This window comes from Vidua macroura, chromosome 6 (genome assembly GCF_024509145.1).
Source record: "Vidua macroura isolate BioBank_ID:100142 chromosome 6, ASM2450914v1, whole genome shotgun sequence".
In the NCBI taxonomy this organism is placed as follows: domain Eukaryota; kingdom Metazoa; phylum Chordata; class Aves; order Passeriformes; family Viduidae; genus Vidua; species Vidua macroura.
The window spans coordinates 25,783,492-25,807,798 of NC_071576.1; the positions used below are offsets into that span (position 1 = coordinate 25,783,492).

Sequence of the window (24,307 nt, forward strand, 5' to 3'; positions counted from 1 at the left end):
TAGCGGTGGAATGAAGGAGGGGGAAAAAGAAGAAACAGTCAGTGTTCTTTGCAGGAACCTATTTCTGTTAGAAAATTAAAATAAATCAGTACAAGTTTGTCTTCAGAAATATGGTTACAAATAGAAAAAGAACATAGTTTCTTCCTGTAAGGCTGTTCCGAGAAATCAAAGCCAAAGCTTCTAAATAGTGAGTTGTGTTTTAAAAGAAGGAAGTAGCTTAATTCAGTTTGAAGAGGAGATGAAGAAATTGTGTATCAAAAGCAGTCTTTTAGCAAAGTCTCTTACAAAAGGACATTTTACTCATGTGCATATGCATTTAAAAGCTACACTATATTGCGTATTCAGGTAAGTATTGAGTAAATAGGAAATGATGAGATCATCTTACATATTCACACAGCTGCACAAAGAGGCTCTTTATAATTGGTGAAAATATTGAGGTTACATCTGCTGTGCTATTCACCCTTCTCCTTGAAATACCTTTATCAATGACTGGATGGTAGTCCTCTCATGGTAAACTTATAAGAATATTTTTAATTTACTGCACGAGGATGAAATTGCCGTACTTAATACTACAGTCGGATACTTAGCTGCAGCCACAAGTACTCTTTCTACATTCACAAAACTGGCAGACGAAACATGAAAAGGAATACTGACTCTTTAATCTCCACTTCTCCACCTAAGGCCCAAGGCAAGCTGACAGGGTAACTTCGTTCTGGAAACAGAGGGGTTTTTATTTTTTTAATTCTGGATTACTTTTTCTTCTGCTTTTGAAAACTGTGGGCTATAGGGGAATGAACCTGGCATAGACTTAAAACAAGAACAAGTTTCTTTATCTGAAAAGTTACGGTCCTTGATGCTTACAGGAAGGTCATTTTCAAAACCCACAGGAAAAATAGCATCACAGTCAGAAAGAGTGCATTAAGTGCCTTATTTGCCTGTAACACAGACAGTTGTCCATTTATAATGGCTTTGAGGATCAAGTGAATCTTTGATGTTGTAAGGACTTTCCTATAGATTTTGCAATTAGTGACCTAGATGTTTAAAATAGTGGGTATCCATAAATTGGATTTTAGTAATGAAAAATATTTAGCAATGTTAAATGATGCTACAGAATTAGGAGCTAGATGATAGAAGACTTGTAGACATTTGGTGAGGAATCATATGTCAGCTACGTAATTCTCCACAAACAGCTCCATTTTGGATCTACTATATGGGGTAGAGTGAGGAGGAGGAGGGGACTTAAGCCTGGGCAGTGTGCAAATGCATTCTCTACCTAGTGGGCCAAAAGCAAGGCCTTCAGAGCAGATTGCTTGGTAAAGAATGCCACCTTCCTATCACAAGAGTCCCTGTGGGCAATGCTCTGCTTCTCTTCATTGCACACAGTTCCTTACCAGCCCTGTCTGACTTACTGTATCTCAACAGAATTCTTCTAAAGCAAATTCCAAAGATGAGAACTGTTTTAAGAAAACACTGGTTTGGTGAGGCTTTAGAAAGCTGCATTTTATTCACAGCATATGACAGCAGAAAGCCCTGAGTGCTGGACAGAGAACATCTTTTTTAGCACACGGTAGAAAGCAATCTATCGTGTCAATACCACTGACAGACCTGGCTGCTACTCTGATATGAACATCAGAGAGTAATAGTTGCAGGCTTATAAACATCAATTCATATATTCCTACCATAAGCAGGAAGTAGCAGATCAAGTTCATGAAAGAAAACTGTACCTCACTGATATTGAAGCTCCCACCTAACTTCTTCATTCACCGGGGTATTCTTTTAAGCATCTACAGTCACTCTAAAAATGCTAAGTATGGCAATTGATACATTGCTTACTTTGCAATCTGAAATACTGTTTAATCTTCCAGTGTGGGGATGTTACATACATAAATACGTGATAAATTAGGTAAAATTAAGTATCAACAACCTTGCAGAAAAAAAAATAAAGAGCCTTAATCAAGCATTTAGAAAAATTTGAAACCTTAAGAATGCTTGAAGATTAAGCAATACTTTTCCTGCCTCTTTGCAGAAAAGCAAATGTTAAAAGCGGTCTGAGTCAAACTGTTAAAAAATGTGAATTCATATTAGATCAAAGTTTGTAACTTGCCAAATACAGTGAGGAAGGCCTTGCATGCTGCATGTGAAAATTATCTCAGATTACGACCAGGAAGACATTTTGTTAAAAATCAATTCTATGTTATCAGTTTACATTACATCAGTTCACAGTAGAAGTGCAAATTTATTAAAACCAAGCAAAGACACAAAAAATAGTGTTTCCCAGCACTATGGAAATCATCATCTCCTACTTGAATAACAGAGGCACTTTTCTTCCCCCCTTCTTTTTGTGATTATTATAACATACAATTTTCCCACAGCCCAATGTTTGAAATGGAAACTTTAAAATTATGCATAACCATGAATATTAACAAGACTATATAATTCTAGGTAAAATGTTTATTTCAAAATGTTATGTAGGTATTGATCAAATGGAATGCAATGTATTGCTAGAGGCACTATTCAATGGAAGCTTATGGCATGCATATTAGAAAACTGTTCTGTGGTTTCTATAGATAAAATTGATGTAAGCAAATGATATAAGTTTATTGTATGACATACTGGATTGAAAAATGAACAGTAGATTTTTCTACCTAGGATTCTCTAGGCTTTCTTCTCTCTTAACTTTTTTTTCCCCTCATGATTTGTCTCTCTCCCCATGACTTCAATCCTGTCATAAAGTGATTTTCTTCTGTTAATATTGAAATGGTCGTTTAGAAACCCAAGCCTGCTTTGAACACCAACTTCAGACAGAACTTCCATTATCATTAATGAACTCTCTGTTCAAACTGTAGGGGAAAATGAAATCCCAGATCCAAATTTTGCCCTTAGCTACTAAAACTCAACATCAGAGGAGAAATTTGGCCTTGCTTGCTCAAGAAACTGAAATCTGTCCTCCATCTCTCCACTAACATTAATGTCCACCATATGACAACCTATGTAAGATTAATGATTTTAGAATATAACCCTTTCCATGACAAATGTATCTGCAGACTATACATAACTACATCTCCCAAAAACAGGAAAAGAGACTGAAGATTCATGGAAGCAGATTGGCAGCAATATTAATTTTATCTTTGAATTACCTAGGTTAAAGATGGTCTGTTTCAAGGGACAGGATTCCTTTAAACATACTTTCATTCCTGGGATAGAGTCCCTGTTTGTGTGCTTGGGCTGAGTGAAATGAGTGATTTCCTCAGGCTGATCTCTAGAGATCAGTGTCATGGTGGTATGGCACAACTGAATGTTCAAACTCCCTCTAACCATCACAGAGATGCATCACCATCTCATATCTGACAGCAGATGTTTTTGAAACATACTGTCCCTTTATACCAGATGGCTTGTAAAAAGTAAAAAAAAACCCAAAGATTTCCACCTTTGTCCACGGGCTTTAATAAGATAGCTTAGTGCCAACAAAAAAAAAAAACAAAAAAAAAAAAAACCCAAAAAAAAAAGCCCACCAAAAAACAAACCAAAACAAAACCAAAACAAAAACAAACTAAACCCACCCCCCAAAACAAACAACCAAACCAACCAACCAACCAAACAAACAACACCCTAATAAAACTTCGTAAAATAAAAATAAAAATAGAAGAACTTTGGAATAATTATGCACTTTATGACCTCAGAAGCAATACTTAGCAACCTATAGACATTGAGTTAAAAGGTTCAGGTGTTTTGAAGGACATTCCAAAGGACTGAGGCAAAGTCTTGTACCAGCCCACACACTTTTTAGGTTATCAGGCATCAAAACCAACATGGACCCACCACATGACACATGGATGGCAAAGCCTCAGGTGATTTATGCAGGTTCTTTCAAATGAGTGCTAATAAGACCTACTGCCACATATTTGATATGTGCTACTGTTTTCCTATCCTTACAGCCTTGAAAACCGTCTCCCTTAGACACACAAGGTCAGCAGTGCAGACCTTTGAAAAAAAAAAAAGAAGAGAAATAGACCACAGCACTAACAGGTTTCTAAAATCCTGGAGAAGTCTGCAACAATTCCATCATACTGAAGGATTTTAGGATGGGGTATTTCACAGCCTAGGAAACTTCAAGCAAAATCCTTAATCCATTCTTGGATTTACAGTGGGGCAACACACTTTCTGATTTAGACTACAAGGTGATGGAAACTTCTGATCTCGGTAATCTTGGAGAGAACCTCAATGATGAAGGTAGAAAGATATGTGACTGAAGTACTTCTGTCCTTTTTAAAAATGGCATACATTTACATCCTCTAGCAAAAAGCACAGAAATAGCTTAGTGGACAGAATGAAGGAGGAGCTGCTGGATGTGTACAATAACGTCCCTTATTCCCATGGCTTTGCTATTTAACACATGCTTCTGCAATTTATCACAAGAATAATGTCAGAATCTAAATTCCTTTTGGGGCTGGAAATTTTGAGCACAAAAAAAAAACTTTAAAAAGACCCCAGAAAATTATTAACAGAGAATCTGGAAAACACAGAGATTACTAGCAGAAGTCAGAGCACAACCTTCACTCTATAACTCCTTAATGCAGCATGTATTTATACAGCTGGTATTATGTACACTTTTAAGGTCAAAATAGGAGATTTTGGGTGCAAATTTCAACTATGAGCTATGGAAGATACAATTGAAAGCCTACAAACTGAAATGGGAATGTACTAAATCAGTATTGTATTAGATTTAATTTGAAGATGAAATAGCATCAAACAGCATCAGGAATTAACTTAAAAGGGTTATTGATGCAAATAATATCTGAGGCATCTTTCCGAATAACTGGATATTGCTAAGCTACAGAAGGCAAAATTCTGCAACTAGGTTTAGCAGCTAATGATTTAAATAGCCTAAAGATCAATCTTTGTTGAGTTTTCTGGCTTGTTTACTATCCCAAAGATTGGATTTCCTGATAAACACTTATCTACTTTACATACAGAAAACATTTGTCCAATAGAAAAAAAAAATGCATTTGAAAAACTGAGGCACAAAATATTATAAAGATTGGAAATTTCTTGGGATTAAAAATGATTTCTGAGTATTTTTATGGTTAATGGATAATTAGACCACCAAATATTCCAATAGTAACAACTGTCCTCCACACACAAAAATATAAGTATCACCTATCAAGAAATGAGCCAGCCATGAGTTAATAGTGTATAAAACATAGGTACAAGGCAAACATAATTGCATACTGCAGACTGTTTTTCCCCTTCTTCTAAAGTACCTGGCTTTGTTCAAAAAAACAGACAAAGAAATAAGGCTAGACAAGGTTATCTCATGTAACCCAAAGAAGAATTTGCAGGAGCAAACACAACGTCTTCAGGATTTCAAAGCAGGGCTAAAAGACATGACAATACACACTCTAGGGTAGTAACCTTAAGATTCATTAGTACTAAGAAACAAACATTAGGCATGTGCTAAAACCAAAGTCCATGATCCTTTTTTGCATCATTTGAAAATAAAAAATATTTTCTTTACATGCTTCCATTTCTTCCAGTTTCTTATCTCCTTTTCTCTCATCTTTCTGTATCACCACCAGCTCCAGCCAAAAGGACTAAAGGGTGCCGGTGTCCAATACAGAAATCTTTGCAGGCCTACACTATGGACACAGAGAAAGATTGTGCAGGTAGTCAGACCAGCACTTCTGCAATACTTTGAAAACAACATACACTAGGCTGTCATAAGGGTGCCAGTTGGGCTTAGTTTAAGAAATAGCTAAAGCCTGACATTCTATCAGCCTAATTTAGAATCAATCTTGCTTGCCAGTGATGATAATAAACTTGTACAAACATGAGATTCATTTGTATATTTTAGCATTTTATTTAAGTCCTGGAATGTAAAAACTGACATTGGAATCAGTTTGATTTTTTTGGTTATTGAAGATATTAAGCACTACAAGAGCATTGAAATTTCGATCTGATTAGGATAAAAATTCCTCAGGATCAAAACACTTCTTTTTTTCCCCCTACAGTTTTACTAATTGTGAGCTACTTGACATTGCAGAGTTATTCCACAGCATGATAGCAAAATATGTGAAGTATTTTACTGTTAGAAATTATCAACTCATTCTATTTGTTTTTCATGTGTTTGAGGTTATTAAGAGAATAAAAAATTATAGCTGATGTGCATAAGTTAAAAGGGTTAGTTCAACTACAGCTGGTAGGCTAAACCACTAAGCAATATTTTGTAGAGCAATAGATTTTTTTCTACTGAACATGCATAAAAGAAATCATGAATATATAACTGATTTAAAAGCAGACTGAGGGGGTAATATTCCTTGAAAAATAGGGGAGCCATGAAAAAGGTGAATGTGGAATAGTTTATTTTCAGAAAGACTGGATTATTCTAACCACTGGAAACCAGATAAAGTAGATGAGAGTGAGTGCTACCAAACATACTCATCAGAGACCTTTGCTTTATGGGAAATGAACTGCCCTGGCTCACTGTTCCTGAGGAATTGTATTTCTTATAGCTGTAAATCAAATCCTGAAGAAAGAGCAAGATATTTTCTAAGCAATAGCTGGCAACAACAGTATCTTTCTTGTCAGAGCCAGGTTTCTGAATTCAGATCTCAATTAGGATTGCAAAATGAAAAAGCACATATTATATACCAATACCAATTAGCATGTACTTGTGACAGTGTTCTTGCAAACAATATATTAATTTTGAAATGATGGCATGTTATCATATATTTGCCCAAAAGTATATTCATGGTTGCCTTCAGAGGTCTTGACTTTTATCCTTCCTTGCTGCTTTCTTAATGACCTTCATTGAACAGTAACATCGAGTACTTGATGTTCAATGAAGACCATTCATTTTTTACAATTCAATAGAAGATGCATACTCCTACTGCATATGACATCCACTCATTCTTAGCATGAAATGAACTTATAAAAAAGGGCTGTTACAGACTTCTGAATGATAACAGTGTCAAAAAAAGGGAAGCACATATGCACAGCATCATACTCACGAGAGCAGCAGTTGCCCTTGCTGTGTTCTATAGAGAGTGCTAAGACCTGATACAACAGTAATTTCATTGATCTGCTTGATTTCTGGTGTTGATTTGACATCAAATGTATCCTGCTAGCTTTAAGATGAGGGATTTTTGTCACTGATGTCATAAGAACAAGGGCAGTTCTACTCATGCAGGGACTCATGGCTTGGTGAAAGTGTTTGAACTGCCCTATGCTTGACACACACTTCAGTCTGGCAATGCTTTTATGCAGTGGTAAGTAAATAGAGAGGATCCTATCACCTTCCCCATTCTTACAAGTGGTAAAGTAGAACCCCATGAGGGGTCTTTCTAGGCTGTTAGTTCTAGATGCATAACTATGAAACACAAAACATTCAATTACAACTCTTTCATGGCATGTAACCTAATGAAGAGCTCTGTTACAGAGCTAGGATTAGAGACTGTATCTGTGCCAGGGTACAGCCAGACCTGTAATTTTCGAGGGTTTGGATTGAAACAAAAGTTGCTGTAGCTTAGCCAGTTTCTGTGTGTTAGCTGAGCCAACAGCTGGGTCATGATACTGGATGTGTACAGGCTGTTAGACTAGAGAACATTTTAATTATGACCTCTGTGAGGGAGACTTGATTTATATAATGATTCTACCAGCAATTTGTTCAACAACCATTGTGAAGATGAACAAATAAGAAGACTCCCAAATTCCTGAAACCCTGAACCATTTTAAAACAGGAAAGAGCTTAATAAGGTAGAATTATAACACAAAAAAATTGGCTGAGAGATTAGTGAAAAAGCATGATCATTCAAAATTTGAATGAAACAGAAGAGAAACAATTGCCATAAGCTTTTTTTCTGTTTGGAAAAAAATTATGTTTCAACAGCTTATGTTATCATGCCATGTATTATGGTGTTGCGATAAATGCAGGCAGAGTATGAATGTTGTTTTATTAATTCAAAAGGGATTCAAGGCATAACTACCATAAATCTCTTAATAGAAATTTTGAACCTAATGGAATTTTTGCTATTTACTTCACAGAATTTTAGTCCAAAAAAAAAGGCTTCTTTTAGGGCATAACCCCCACGTCCATTGAAGCCAATGAAAGCTTTTCCAGTGACCATAAATGACCTTTCATTAGGGCAGTAGTTCCTTTACAAAAGCCTGTTGTCACTGCTATAGTCTTGCAGACCTTCACAGTTATACTTGTTATGGCTGCATTCCTGAAACTGCTTTTGTCTTCTTTTATCTTAGATAGAGTTAACAAGGCCTGCTTTTCTACGTTTCTAATGGGCTGCTACGATCTGAAGTAATCAACAGCCCTCTTCAATTTTTTTCCTGTACGATTTTGTGCAATGTTTTCTTTTTTGCTTGTTTTTCTCTTTGATGTCTTTGAATATCTTGGATGAGAAAGCAGGATGTAGCGGTCTTACTTTTTCCTTATGATGTATTGTCAGTAAATAGGCAGAATAGCAGTTTTACTTGTGTTTCTTTTATACAAGAAATCTACAATTGCAATTTGGATTTTTTCTTGTTTTAATAATTGAAAATTATTTTATCTTCCATAAAAATAAACCAAGATTTTTGGTTTCATTCTCCATCAAACACAACCTTTTCAGTTTTCTACTGTCTCAAGTCCTGCTTTGTTTTCTCCCTTGTGCTTTCTATCCATTATGTTAGCTTCCAGGTCCTCTTCAAGATATTGCACAAATCTGCTTTTTTTAGTTTACTTGGGTTTTTTTTTTTTTTTTTTCCATTGTGATCTCAAGAATTATTTCCTATGTTGTACTGGCAAATATCCTGTGCTCTCTGTTTTGGGGAACCAGTTCTGCTGGGTTCCACCTTCCACAGCCAGTGTTTGCCAGTTCATGAATTTTAGCTCTAATTCTAGTTTTACTAAACCAGAAGGATTTTCTCTTTCTGGTTTGGTTTGAATTTGATTTTATAGGATTGGCAAGTTGCTATGAAGTATTTTGGGGTTCTACAATTGTTCTCTCTTGGTTTCTATACAATTTTTATTGTCAAATGCTAGAAGTTGAACATCCCTCTGGGCAAAGATTTGAACCACTTTGCCTTCTGCAGAACTTATACTTGCCAAATATACTTGCCCACTTATTCCCAAGACTAATTTAAACTTGAAGATCTTTCATAAAGAGCATGAGTTTAACAAGAAAAGACAAATGCAAAGCCGTGTATCTGGGATGGACAGATCCCCTGCTATGTTCCAGGCTTGGGACTGGCTGGCTGGGTTGCTGCTTTGTGGAAAGGGGTCCTGCTGGACACTATGCTGAGCATGAATCAGCAGGGCTGTACTAAAAAGTGCACAGCCAGCAGAGCACAGAAAATTGTTATCCCCCCTTCACTCATCACTCATTAAATTGCATCTGGAGTCTAATTTTAGGCTCCTACCATGGGAAATATATTGATAAACTTCAGTGAGCTCAGAAGAGGTCTGTCAAGACACCCAGGGGCTGGTGTACTTGCTCTGTGAGGAAAAGCTCTGGAACCAGGCTGGTTTAGCCTGAAGATGAAGTGACTTCAGAGGAACCTAGCAGCATATCTGCAAGCAGGATACTGCAAAGATGGAGCCATGAGCTGCACCATCAAAACAGGGAAATTCCAACTGGGTAGGAGGGAAAAAAAAAAAAAAAACACCCAAATCACAGTGATGATAACTGAGACTTATTAAGATAATTGGAACAGGTGACTCAGAGAAATTGTGGAGAATCTGAAGTTTTTCAACATCAACTAGACAAAGTGCTAAAAATTTGTTTTGAATTAGTATTGATCCTGTTTTGAGTATTAGGTGGAACTAGACGATATCCCAGAGTTCCTTCCAACCTAAATGATTCTATGAGCATCTTGTTCCTATAAGGCAAGAAAACAAATATGCATAAAAGATGCAACCAGCCCTGTCTATTGAAAAAAAACCAACTAGCCTAGCAAGAATAATTATGGTATAGCCATGCAGCCAAGTTTATGAGCCCTGCTATGCTGGATGTTGAAAGTGAGAGAAATCCCTGTGTTTGTAAATTTTGCAAATCCTATCAGCTAAACTGGACATACAGTGAGAGCAGGAATACAGTAAGTTGAAGTGATTTTCTTGAAGTTATTCTTGTCTTCAGGGTCTCCTGAGTTCTAGTCCAGTGCTTATATACTGGACCACACTGCACTCTCTGCATAGATCTTGAATTTTTCTGAAGATTAATGTTTCATAATACATATCCTATTTGAGAGAGAAGTGGTCATTCAGAAGATTAAGGTCTTTTTCAAATGGGATGTTCATCTATGCCAGGTATATTTGAGTCATAAATATCTTTTATTTCCTTGGCCAGATAGTGCAGTCAAAGTGCAACTTGTCAGTTTTGACTTCCAGTTTCAAGAGCACCAAGAATTTGAGTTTCTGAATTTGTTCCTTCATTTCTCAGCAACTGACATATTCTCCTGGATATTAAATGCTTAAAATTTAAATGACACAAAATTACTTTGTTTATCCCTTTGGATAGTTGATTTTATTTTTTTTTTCTGCAGAAATATATCTAACTTGATTTTATGCCAAGCACATTTTACAATCTAGAAACTTTTGAAATCTTTACACAACCTAATACTGCTGTTGGCTGCCATATGTTGTTATAGAAGCTGTCCCTATTCTCCTGCTTTTCAGTCAGAGTTATCCTCCTATCTTCCCTTGCAGATCATTTAAGGTAATTTGGGATGGAACATTTTTATCTATCTTCTAGTGTAGTCATATGGTTTTGTAAAATCTAATTAAATGTAGCTGCATTTGGGCTGCTGCCCTTTTATTAGGAAATGTTAACAGGACATGATGCAGGGGGAGCAGAGTTATTCAAATCTGTGACTCTGAATTTAAGAAGCAGTTTGCAGTTCGTCTTCTGCATTAAGAAAAACACCAAAATCAATCATAAATTCAGTCAGTCACTGAAACTTCCAAAGAATTATCTGGCTTCACTGCAGGCACAGATAAATTAGAGATTATGGGCATAAGTCTTTTTTCGCACAAGGGTAAATCAGGAGCCCCATCACTGAAGTCAACAGATCTCAACAAGAAAAGAATTAGGCCCTATGGCTTTTAGTAAGAGGAACACAAAGAGTTTAATTACAAGGGATCATGCTGAACCTCCCTTCCCCCATACACAGACACTGCACATGTTCTCTGGTAAGGTTTGTCTCTTGCAACATTTTTGTACTTCTGTATACTCCTTATCCTAATCAGATACTACCAGTGTGCACATAACAGGGACTTAGATGCTATAAGGATGAGGCCATTTAGATGATAACACATGGGGTGGTTAAAGCACTAGTAGAGCTGTAGCTCAGTTCTGTACAAAAAAAACTGGTGAAATCCCAATTATGCTGCAGTTTCTTGTCCTTCATGTTATGACTCAGAAAAACCCAAAATCCTCAGAGGAGGAGTTTCTATTCTGTACCAGGGAGGGAGTTTCTCATGTAAGCAATACCTCTTTAAGGATTAAAATAATGCATAGCACATGTAAATTAACAGCTGCTGGAAATTCAAGTCATAAAAATATAATGTTTATTTCCACATATTTAAATGGTTTTATATGTCTATAAAAAGACTTGAAAATAAATCACACAAAGAATTACATTTAATCCATCCTCTATGAAAACCTCTGACAAAAAAAAAAAAAGCAGGTGTAAGATGAAGATCCTAGTTGTGGAACATAAATAATAGTTTCGGAGCAATCAGTTGTTGTACCAGATTATTTTGACAAAAATGGAAGTACTTACAGTCTAAGTGACTATGTCTAATGCCTTCCACATCTTCAGCATGAATGAAGTGGTAACACCTCTTTCCTACAATATCTACAGGGGTCAGATCCATGTAATCACTAATCCTAAAAAGGAAAAAGAACATATAGCCTATAATTCAAGAAAGAAAAGAACAAAAGAATTGTCAAATGACTCAGAAAGTTAAATCTGCTAAAAAGTTTTTCAGCATTATGTAATTTGAATGGAATATCTGTACAAATGAGACAGGGCCTTAGAGGAAAAAAAAAAGAAAGAAAAATTAAAGAAACATGGAAATTATTTTATCTATTTAACTAAGTGGAAAATTAAATTCTAGTGCATATTCTTCATGTAGCATAACACCAGGACAATATAATTCCATGAAATTGTAAAGCATTAGTGACAACCCAAAATCCTCATTAAAAGACTAAGATGATTCAAGGTTACATAATAAAGTAGAAACATGTTATGTTTATACCAAATGATTAGAGACACATTTCATTTCAACAGATTGGTCTTCTATTGGGTATATTCATGAAAAAGCTCTTCAACCATTTCTTGGCACCAAGTCCAAACTCATATTTCAAGGGATATAATTTAAATGCTGAGACACACAGATGCCTCAGGGTGTTATCTTTTTTAGTCTAATTCATTTGGGAGCTCAGCTTTCACTCTGGGCCCTTTCAACTGGGACTTTGTTGTTTATTACACATAGAAACTTTAAAATCTATTCTGCAGACCTTTGTGTGCATTGTCTGTGCACTTCTGTCTGCGTGCGTGTGTAAACTTGTATCATGGAGAGTCAAGGTGTCAACGTCCTTAAACACAGTACAGAAATTAAAAAGAAAATTGGAAAACGTCCTGCTCATGTAAGCATTTGAAACTATGCCTGTTTTCTAGAGATAGAATATTTTTTTTAGGGTTTGAAATAATCTTCAATGATTGTGGTACATTCTATGATAAGATCAGGGAGAGGAAATCCCACCCTGCCAGCCTAGTAGAAAGGGGCAATCTCGAGGCAGGCCACTATCCTGTGGTCCTGTAAAACATATGAATAGGCTTGTGTTTGACCAGATCAATGGTTCCACTGACTTACAGGGCTGTTAACATGACTGAAATTTAAAGGTAGGTACATGGTACAGTGTTTTGCTGAATTTGCTGAAATTATGCACACATTTGTAGGCTTGAGGTTTGCTTCTGCATATCTGAAGGATCTACTGACAACCACTGTCATGGCCAACAAGCGAACCCTCTGCCATGTGCGTAGTTCTTTTTGGGCACATATTAGCAGATGCGGCATCACAGTCCACATTAAACTGACTATTATCTCTCTCCAAATGGTCTTCAATCCTTAACAGTCGATTCTGAAAACACACAGACTGATCATGCACTCTATCAGCAGTCTCTCATTTAGCTTTCAGTTATTTATCACCATCTGAGATGATTTTTCCTCTGCAGGTGCTTTTCTCACTCCACCGACTAATAAGGAAATCCCAGATTATTTTAGATGGTGAATCTTAGATGACACAAATCCTACATTTGCAAAATAGACACAGATTAACATACCACATTTTAGGCAACAAAATTCTACGCCTATATTTTACATTCTCAAAGAAAAATATTAAATTTTAGAAATAGCCAGTATACTAGCTAACAATTCTTGTCTCAGAGGGAAGCTAGTGTCTGGCTAGTCTGTGCACTGAGTCCAGGACTACAAAGGAGATCTCTTCATTCCGAGGAAAGTAACAAGATGCACCCAAAGATTTGAGTAATGTCATTCCTGCTCACTGCTATTTCAAGCAGGCAACCACTTGGAAAAGTAGGAGTACTATTGATCTCACCCCTGCTGATCCAATGGTCCACTGTGAGCATTCATTTCAGTTAAGTGGCATGGCTTCTGCTCCATACTCCCTGCAGCTGCCAGTAACTCCCCATTGCTCCATAAATAGTGCTTACAGCTTGCCCAGCATGGATCCATTTTTCTGTTTTCATCAATGTTGTGCTTGCTTTACTGTGGCACCGCAAAGAATTTCGTAGCTGCCCGCAAGTGCCAGAAGTCAAGCTCATATATTCAGGGTAGGATACTTATCTCCTTTTCTTTAATCCCAGAAGAGAGATCCCAACGTCCCTGACTCAGAGAACAGCCTTGGCAAACACCCAGATAATTAATCTGACAGCTTCAATCAGCTGTTCTGTTAATTCCTTCCCATCTTCTGGTTTTTTTTTTTTTTGTTTTTTTTCCGTTTCATTTTTACAGTCATATTCTGTACTGTAGCTACTATGAAATCCAAGTTCTTTCAGTTTTATTTCATTTTCCATGAGTGGAAATCCTGTTGCATCAGTGAGATCACATTCACCTCCCAGAACTGGCAGAAGTATTTCTACTATTTGAAACTACTTTTATAAAATATTTTTAACAAAGACACAGAGGCTTAAAGTGGAATTATTGTAGCATACATTCAAGTACCACTATATGCATTCTGCATTACCATGAGATAAAATCCATAACAATGAAAAGTTGCTTTATAATGTTGCCTTCAGCTTAAAAATTGAAAAACATTAATAAACTCAACATTTTCTTGCTGTCTTACCACAGTTTACCGTGTCTTATCAGCCCTTCCTATGTGATTACCAATCAGTGCACCTTACTGGATGAATTTTACAGTTTTCAGTGATGTCTTTCTCAGGCATTTCAAAGTTTTATTGCTACATGAATATAAAGGGAAGGTTTGAGAAAAATGTTTAATTAAAAAAATCCCACAAATACAATTTAGGGCTCATAAAAATGCCAAACTCACAGCAGAGAAAGCATAAATCTTCCTAATTTGGCCTAAAAGTTCATATCATTCTTGACCTGATGGAACAGTTCATTTTTCACATCTATTTGATTCCTGGCTTTTTTTTATGAAGGTTGCCAATAAAGGCAGCAGTAAGTGCAGGTGATTTTGTTAAAAGGGAATTTGTTCATTAGGAACTGGATAGATACCAGCAACTGACTTCACAGAGGCCTTTGAAACACTCTGCAGTGGTAGCAGCCTTCCATTACTACCTAGGTAGGTCACAGTGAAATCAAAGACTTAGGGAAAAGTTTTGTTCTAGATCCTATTCCTAACACCCAGAGCTCTTTTGCCAGCTGCCAGATTATACAGCATCTGGACACTCACTGGGTAGAGTGTCAGGCAAAAAGCCCAAGCTTTAATGCCATTGTCCACTTTTTCTGTGGCCTTGTGCAAGCCATTTTCCATGAAGCAGTTTTTCCAAGCTTAAAAATGAGAATAATATATTCACTTTTAGAAAACGCTTTGGAAGTGTAGATGAAGTGTTCTAATAGTCAAGTAATATTATTAAAAAAACTATTGCAGCAGTGCAGCAATGTGGCAGCAATGACAACCTCATAACTGAAATCCAAGATTATTTTAAGTTGTTTAAGATCCTGATTCAACAAAACAGTTGTTTATCCTTTTTTATAAAAGTTTCTATTGATGTGCTATCCTGATCACAGGTATTCCACTATAATTGAGCAATTATGATTTCTCATATCAGAGAGCTTCTACTCAATTTATAATGTGCCATCATTGCTGTCATAAGAAAAACTTGCAGTAGTCACCTTGTTTCTTCCACTTTTTGATGATGTCCCTTTCACAAAATTTCTTTTGGCTGCATTACCTTCCTTCTTCCTTTCCAACCTTTTCCCCATACCTCGGACTTCCATCAATGGACCCAAACTTATTATATGTAATTTCCTTCTCAGATATTTTTACTCTGCTCTAAATACCTATTCCCTGGATTATGTTTTGATTTTTCAAAATCAGGACTCTGAGGTCTTAATGGTCTTGCTCACCCCTCTGATTTCCAGGCTTTCCCCTGCCCCATGCACAGCCCAGGCCCCCATGGCAGCCCCTGCCAGTGCCCAGCTCCCCACAGCCCTGCCTGGCCATCGCCCTCCTGACCTGACCCCAGCCTCAGGAGATGTCCCGTGCCAGGGGCTGGAGCTGCCCCTGTGCCCCCCAGTTGTCCAGCTCCCCTCCAGGACACAGGGCCCTGGCTGCCATCTCCTGCCCTCGCAGGTCGCCACGTGGAGCCCCTGGTGGCACGGGCATCCAGCCCCCAGGGAGCAGGAGCTGAATTTAAATCCTCTCTTTCACCTTCCCATTTCACTCATCACTATCATGTAGAACACAGCCCCCCCAACCAGCTCTTCATCACCTGTTCCCATTTCACTGCTGTCTTTCCCAGTATGCCCTTAACCAATTTTATTCTACAGTTTTCCCACCTCTAACTGCAACAGATCCCACCTCTCTAGCCTACTATCTAGGCCATCTGTGCTTCTGTTCCATTAAACACTGAGCATGATAGCTGTAATCTGCAAATTAGTTCAAAAATGGAAAACTTTAAAACTTCATACAGAAAAACTTGTGGAGGGGAGGATGGAGGAGCATAAGGACAGGCATACAGGTCAGATCAACGTCTGTCTAGTCCCAAATCTTGCCTGTGAGAGGGACAGTGAAAGACTGTAAAAAGCAGAGAAAGCTTAGAGGAGTATTTCCTGGTCTATCTTCCCCTGTTTCAGAAGACATCCTGCAAATTACGGTTTTAAATTTACCTTTATCTTCTAAGGATATAATAAAAATGAAGGTAGTGATGATGAGAGTGAATTCAATGCTCTCCTACAACACCAGGATGACATTGCAAGAGTCAAAAATTTCAAAACTTCTTGCCAAGCCCATGGAACAAAGAAAACAAGCAACTAAAACAAAGAAGTAAGGGATCTAAAGGCCATACCTATTTTCACAGTAAATGATATTGAGGTCCATATTCACACGAGTGACAAACATGTGGCAGTCAATCCTGACTTCATTAATTGTAGGAGGTGGCAAAGCATGAGCAACGACAACAAGTCCCATGATTTGGCTGGGCACTGTCCGTCCGTGTGACAGTGATACTCTCAGACGTAACCGGCCTGTTATATGAATCACCTGGAAAACAAAACCAATAAAAAATACCAGTGAATTCTGAATGCAACTGTGACATCAGTTTTTTTTTTTAAGGATAGCTTTACTATTCCCTACAGATCAATTAACACTGCCTAAAATTGTACTAAGTAACTGCCAGTATCATTGTTAAGCTTATTAATATTGGCTGTCAACATGCCCTATATGTCCTCATGGCAAAAAGAACATAACAGGCAAACACTCCACATTCATCAAAAACCTAAGAACTACTGTGGTGTTGATTTTTGCTGTGGTGGTTGTTACATAAAGAAGGAATACAACAACAATGAAGTAGAAATTCAACAAAGAGAGTGGGATAAAACTGAAATAATGTAGCTGGAAATTAATAAAGTAACCACTTGACAATATTTGGAAATTGAATATGACACAAGAAAGACCAGCAGTTTTGAAACATAATGGATTTCATTGAGTTGGTTGCCACCTACACCATGGAAACACTGTTCACTGCCTTGAATTTCTTCTTTGTGGTTGGCAAATTGAGAAGCAACAGCCTACAGGTGATCTGTGAGCTCAGGTGCAGGATGGTCTTTCTGCATCCACAGTAAAACATTTAAATAGTTGGTATACATGTAAGGCCTTTGCTTAGTGCACTAGGCATGTATGGAAAGCTCTGGGGGTGGCAGTTTTCTTCCATATGCAATAAGATAATACCAGGAGATGCTCAGATCCAATAGCATCCAAAAGAACTGTATCCCCCTTCTAAGAATGCTCCCTGAAAAAGAGTAAACTGAAACTCTGGGAAAAGAATAATTCACCACTTCCAGTTTCACTCCTTCAGGAGTTTTGTATATAAATAAAGGGGTTGTTTTTTCCAGTAAAACAATATAAATACAGCATATTGAACTGAAAATGCAAACTACAGTTCCTGTACTCATGGATAAGAGAGGCACAAGAATTGCCAATTGTAGGCTGTCACAGATTTTCATCCTCACAATGTGGTACAACATCAACATTAAGAGAACACTTCGAGGAGATGAGGGCCCCTTTCTCTGTCATCCTAGACTCCCTGCCCAGAGGTCAACAGAGAAGTTGGTCGATTCCTGGGTCACAGGAGGAGGTGACAAAAATGGGGTAAAAAGTGCACTGATACTCATCTCACAAAGATAGAAGACAAACCCCTTACTTCTGATCTGAGATTGATAATAGAAAGCGAGAAAGAAGAAAATTCGTCATTTTTAAGATTGCAAATCACAAAGTACATCCAAATTCAAATCCAATTCGTGCTAATAGATCTATGATGTAAGACTTGAAATGTGTTTTTTTTTTTTTAACCTAATCATTAAAACATATCCTTTCACAACTATTGCACATTTCGAGCCTAGCCAGTGTGGTGAATCTGAATGAGGAAAGTGATTAGCTGCTGTGTACGGCCATTTCAGTTACAGGTTTCTGACCACCTGTGTTTAAAGTAACTGTTGCCTAAACTCACACTTAATTCACCTTTTAAGGGCAAGCTATTCTATGAATATTTGAAAAAGTTCCTAAAGGCAAAGATGCAAAAACAGCATTTCAAACCCACTTTAATTATTTCTTTTTCTTAAAACCTCATTAACTAATGAAGAAATAGCTAAAAGAAATAGGATTAACTTCACAGGAGGGGCAGTAGTAGTATATTTTGCTCCTTCAAGCTAGGCTTGCATATACATCTGCTTTTTATCATTATCTGTCTCTTTTTATCATGCAGTTTCAGCTTATGCAAAACTCAAATCTGTAAATGCTTGGAAAAATGCTGATGGATAACTGGTAAGAATGTGAAAATTTATCTTATCCTGAACGTGTCATGCAAAAGTATCATTTTTCTGTTGTTTTTTCATAAGAGTCCTTATGCTAGTATGTTTGAAGTTGGCACGAACACTTCAGGGAATTTTTAAGCTATATCATATATATATCTTTGTATTTTTGTAAACCTTTATGTCATTGGCAGCGAAATATCGAAATTATTTGTTTTTGAACAACTCTCTATTCAGGCAGTACCTCACTTTTTTTTCTGATTCTTCATCTGAAATACACTTCAGATGTAGTATTGCCCAAGAGACAGTTCCAAACCTGCTAGAACCACCATATGTTAACATTGTTGAATTTCAAGAGAATTTGCTTCCAGATTCAAATTATTTAGCGTGTTCCTAATTCCATCATGGATCAAAACATGTTCTGAATTCCCATGTGAAGTAAAATTTTAGGATTTTAATTCTGTACACTGGGAAATGTACAGCAAACTACCCATCAGTTCCAGTGCCTGTGTGCTTCTAAAGAAACTGTATTTCCATGCTTGAAATCCCTTTCTATGACAACATTAGTAAAATGCACCAAGTGGGAAAATCTAATTGGTAGTAAAAAACAATTCTAACTGTCATGACCTTGTCTATATTGTGAGTACTGCCACTTTTAACACTGGTTCATTTGAACTGGGATTAGGGGTGATAGGAATTATAGGGTCAATTATCTCCCGTAGCTAAAATTAATCTTTTTATAATTCAATCCCACAGCACTAGTCTATCATATCCTAAAGCAGTATTATGACTTTAATGAAGCTAAATTGCAACAATAAACTGCTTTATGAAGGACAATACTTGGCTCCAGATGTAAATATATAACAAGAATTTGCTGGGAATTTACTGAAAATAAAAAGTAAACTCAGCTCTTCTGTACAGTTCCCTTTATAAATGCTTCCTTCTGAAAAGTTAGTCCTAATCAATCTTTATCTTCTTTCTACTAATGCTGTATGAATAGACAGGCACATTTAGATGTCACAGCAAGAGAAGACAGTGATACTGTGTTCTATTACAAAAAGGTGGGTGAATGCTACACTCCTGATCAAAGGATGATCAGAAACTTTGTACGTCAAGAGCTGTACAGATTTCCCCATCATTTCTTCATCTACCTTCTAAATTAAATTAATGAAAAGACTCTTTTTCTATATTGCTGGGAGCTGGACTGGGTTAACTGTCCAAAGACTTCTTTGCTTACAAACTGTTTATTAGTAGGTGTAACTGTGATTCTATGATTCACACTATAGAAGCCCAGGGAAATCTTATGGTTGAAATAAATCATGTGACCTGATCGAGACCAGAATTTTGCTTAGGCTATTTTGATCTATATTATTGCTTGTAGTATAACCTTGGATAGGCAGGTGGGTGAAGAAAAAACATTTTGCAAAACCAACATTTTTCAAAACCAAAACTTTTAACACTGAGAAATGAAAATAACACTTATACTGTAAAGACATTATGCTGAAGCAAAACAAATACTGCAAAAATCTTCTGTACTGCTTAATTGCTTTGTTTAAAACAAAAAAATCTAAATCAACTTTGCCTAACACTCCAATATTGGAAAAAAAAATTATTTGGCTTTTATTTTTAGCTGATTAGAAAATGGATTTGCAAAATATTGTAAGTACATGTAAACACATGGGTTTATGAGTGTGGGAGTGTTAACAAGCCACATTGGTTGGACAAATATATATTTCTTTTCCCTGCCATATGCTCTCTTTAGTCATCTGTTAGTGATATGCACTTAGATGTGCTCTACTAATGTCTACTCATTATAAACAAGCACATCACAAAGACCTTGATAAAACCTTCCCTCTGTCAATACTTAAGGAAAGTAAAGCCCAACAATCGAAAAACACATCTGGAACCTGCTCATCATCCTTTAAAGTTAATCTCACCTCTGAAGATGGAAATACTTTCTTTGTCAAAAGATATCTTTAAATATTACATCCATTTTTTCACATACATGTGATGTCAGAGTAAGGACATGCATTACCAGAGGCTATAAAAACCTGTAAGCATGAAAAATCTGTGAATTTCAACTTTCAAATGTCTCTGTATGCTTCAAAACTTAAACTTCAATTTGAAACAAATTTGTAAACTACTTCTTTTGTTCTCTGTGTAAATGATTATGCCAGTTTATTGTGTGTATGAAACCACAGCACTGGCAGAAGTTGTCCCCCAGCTTATTTAGTGAGACATTAAATTTGAAGTCTTAAAATTATTGTGTAGGATAATTTTTTTAGAAAACAATCACAAAAACATCCGAATGTATTTAGTGTGTGCCCCTAGGTATTTAACTATTTTATAAACAACTCACACATGCATTTATCCCCCTTTATAGAAACAACTGTTTCTGAAGGATATATATATATATGTATATATTTGTTTTGGTCTCTCAAAGATGTTATTTTATACTTCCAAAATCAACACCTAAATCTTTAAACACAGCCAATTTAAACTGATGAAATTGGCCAAAGAAATATCTTATAAACTATACCCATATTCTCTCATTTTTCTTTCAAAGAGTTGTGTGCTCCTTCACTCACTGATTCATGCATCTCAAAACCTGTCTGTGACACCAGTGAGCCAAATGTTTTAACACTCTGCAAGGTAATGAGTTCCTACATGGTTTCAGGTGATTTCTAAAGTGAGAGTGAATATTTGGAAGCAGAATTTCCAAAGAGCCCAGTGTCACATTGGGAATTTACACTATGACATCTGAAAGCTTTTCCTTTTCTGACATAAAAATATAACCATGTCTATCAACCTGAACTTCAGTATAGGTTTCTTCATTGTGTCTACACACCAACCTTGTCCTGTTATATCAAGTCTGCACCAGAACAAAGAAAAGTAGTACTTAGTGCAGCTGTCACTGTTACATTCAGAGCCATGGTGGATGAAAATAAGACAAGGCAATAGTCTATGATTCCTGAGAAACAGCTTTGCAGTCGGTCTTGATTGAGTTAGGCAATGAATGCCATGTGAAACCACTGTTCAGAGTTGTGGTCTTGAGCACCCATTCAAAGAATACGAGTCGGATTTCAAGGAGGGGGAACATTATTCCTAACACATACATAGTTTCAAGGTCAATAGCCTCTTTCCCATCTACAAGTATATTTTAAATCCCTTCAAATACACCTGCAAAAGACAGTCTGAAAATGGAAATGGTATTTACATTTAAACAGCATATTTGGTCTCAGGATGTATTTTATTGCTAAAAAGTCAATACTAGTTTTTTGGAGACATTTTAGGCTTTTCCCATCTTTCCTCTGTTATCACTCCCTCAAATAATAAGATTCAAAAGCTATTCTACTGCTTTAAATAGTCACAGGCAGAATTTAGCTAATCCTAAGGGTTTTAAAAAAAAGTATCCTTATGAGACCTCAAACTTATTGGTGCTTAAAGACAAGCATCATGTGAGAAACAACCCAGTGTTGTAGGCTCAGTTCAAAGCACTTACTCAATCCCTAATGATCTGAGTAGAATATTATTGATTGCATATGGGGAATGTTGAGATCAGCAGCAAGCACAATAGCCACAGTCACTTTCATTCAAGTACACTACAGGGAACAGATCTCTTCTGTGCTAAAGTTACTGTTTTGAGCATGCATGCAACAAACTGCTTGTTCTTCAACCTCAGGATGCAGAAGGTTTATCTCCCACTTACCTCTGTTTGGATAATAAACTAAAGAGAAGGGAATGGGGACAGCTTTCTAACTCTCCAAAAAAGAGTGAAGGTAAAACAAGAACATGAGATTGCCCAATACAATATACAATTTGACAATTGTATATTGTCAAATACTAGTAGGGTACACTCTTGCAGGAGTAGAAGTTGCATGATCAATTCTGTCCTTTCAAAAGCACATTTGTATTGAAAAATATGTTAATGATAGGACATCCTTTCATGTGTTGTGATTTTTCATTAATTGCAATGGATTAGCAAGCTGCTTTTCTCTAAACAAAATATGTTGTAGAGCTGACACTCCTGAAATCAGGTTTATAATATAAACTCAAGAAATATTGTGTTGAGTTTATAATTACATTTTTTCAGTTCAGCACATTATAATTTTTCAGTTATTTTGCTTTATGTCACTGCAAAGGTTTCCATTTTCATAATAAGCCCCTGCAATAAGAACTCCAAACTTTCCACTTTTAAACAGCATCCCTTAAATATATGCAGTATTATTAATTTAAATTATTAGGTTTAATTTTAATACCTTTGAACCTTTAATAGATATCTTATTAACAACTCTATCAACACTGTATTGTCTTTTCATAATGCAAAACTTAAAAGCATTTGAAGATCAACATTAAAAAATGGAAAAAAAAAGAAACTAAATGAAATCAACACACAGCAACCTGAAAAAGTAGCCATAAAAACTGGGTTTATAACTGAATACTTTTTGAAGTAATTGGCACAAAGACTGTTCTAGTGCAGATTGCTGCAAGAGCGCTCTTGGCAAGAACATCATAAGCACTAGCAAAACTTTAATATGCTCAAACAGCCAAATACAAACTGACACCAGGAACCCATGTGTGGCAACAAACAGGAAAAAAATAGAGTATCTCAATTTAATACAAACCTACATACAAAGGGATCAATTTTTACAATTCGTGGTTTAGCATACAATACAGCTGTCCTCAGAGTGAATATAGAGCAGCTATACATAAGAAATTAGAATTATCAATTCGGGGGAATTTCTCAAGAGTCCTTTTGATATGTAATACAGCAAATATAATGACTTAGAAACCAGACATCAATGCATTAAATGAGATCAGGTTGAGATCTATTTAGAAAGGACAGGTTTAAGCTGGAAAAAGAATCTCTTTGATATGACCTCCAGAGCAGACCATTTGCAGAAGGATTCAAGATGAGCAGATTTACCCTTGCATATCTGTTTCCTTCACAGCTGCTTTAAAATATAAACTCTAAAATTTTTAATATTGAGTTATTGCAGAATTAAGTCTATGCAGTAAAAAAGATTAAGAACCTTGGATATTCTTGGACTTCTTGTAAATGTTATAATGGATTTTGTTGAACTCAGAGGAAAAAATGAAACATAGTTAATTTAAAATCGAGCTAACATAATTAACTTATTTAAAAATGATTTCTTATGGAATCTGGCTACTGCTGGTCAAGCTAGGAATTTGAAATGTCTCAGAATTTTCAGTAGTCTGCATCGCTAATTTGTGGTCAATACTTATTTAACCCTGAAACTCAAAAGATCAGTTCACTTTAACAGATTTGCCACTTCAAATCCCTCGGTGTTCAAATATGTTGCATTTTTTTTTCTTCATGGAATGTTTGAAGTTCCCTTTAAAAATAATGCCTTGAGGATATTTTTTCCTTAATACTGTTTAAAAAAAGTTGAAAGCATTTAGCTATTGAAGTGTGCAGGGTTTCAGTAAAGGAATAGTTGTCCCTGCCCATGAGCAAACTCTCTTGAAATTCACTATTCCAGAATTCTGTTGCTTTTGCCAGCAGTGAAATTTAAACCTAAAAAAGGACTTTTGTTGCATTGGTTCCAATGCAGTTTATCAGAGTATTGGGAGATGGTGGAAAATGGCTGCATCATTCTGCAACAGAAAGGGCGAAAATGTTGTTTAAAAAAGTTAGTTTCAGCTCTGTATGTCAGGCAACCAAATTCTGTTGCACTAAAGACAACTAAAAATAAGTATACTTCAGATGTAGTTTCTTTATTTCTTTCTTTGCAGGGAGAAATAAAGAGGTTCTTTTAGTCTTTTTTTTCCCCT

General features: G+C 36.4%; 1 protein-coding gene across 1 annotated transcript in view; it reads right to left on the reverse strand.

The window, feature by feature from the left end:
• NPAS3 (neuronal PAS domain protein 3) overlaps window positions 1-24,307 on the reverse strand; it is a 597,494-nt gene that overhangs the window by 14,417 nt on the left and 558,770 nt on the right. The window contains exons 9-10 of the mRNA XM_053980939.1: window positions 16,552-16,745; window positions 11,770-11,876 (exon numbers count right to left, since the gene is read on the reverse strand). Of these exons, the coding sequence (XP_053836914.1) occupies window positions 11,770-11,876; window positions 16,552-16,745 (301 nt within the window). The remainder of the gene's footprint in view (window positions 1-11,769; window positions 11,877-16,551; window positions 16,746-24,307) is intronic.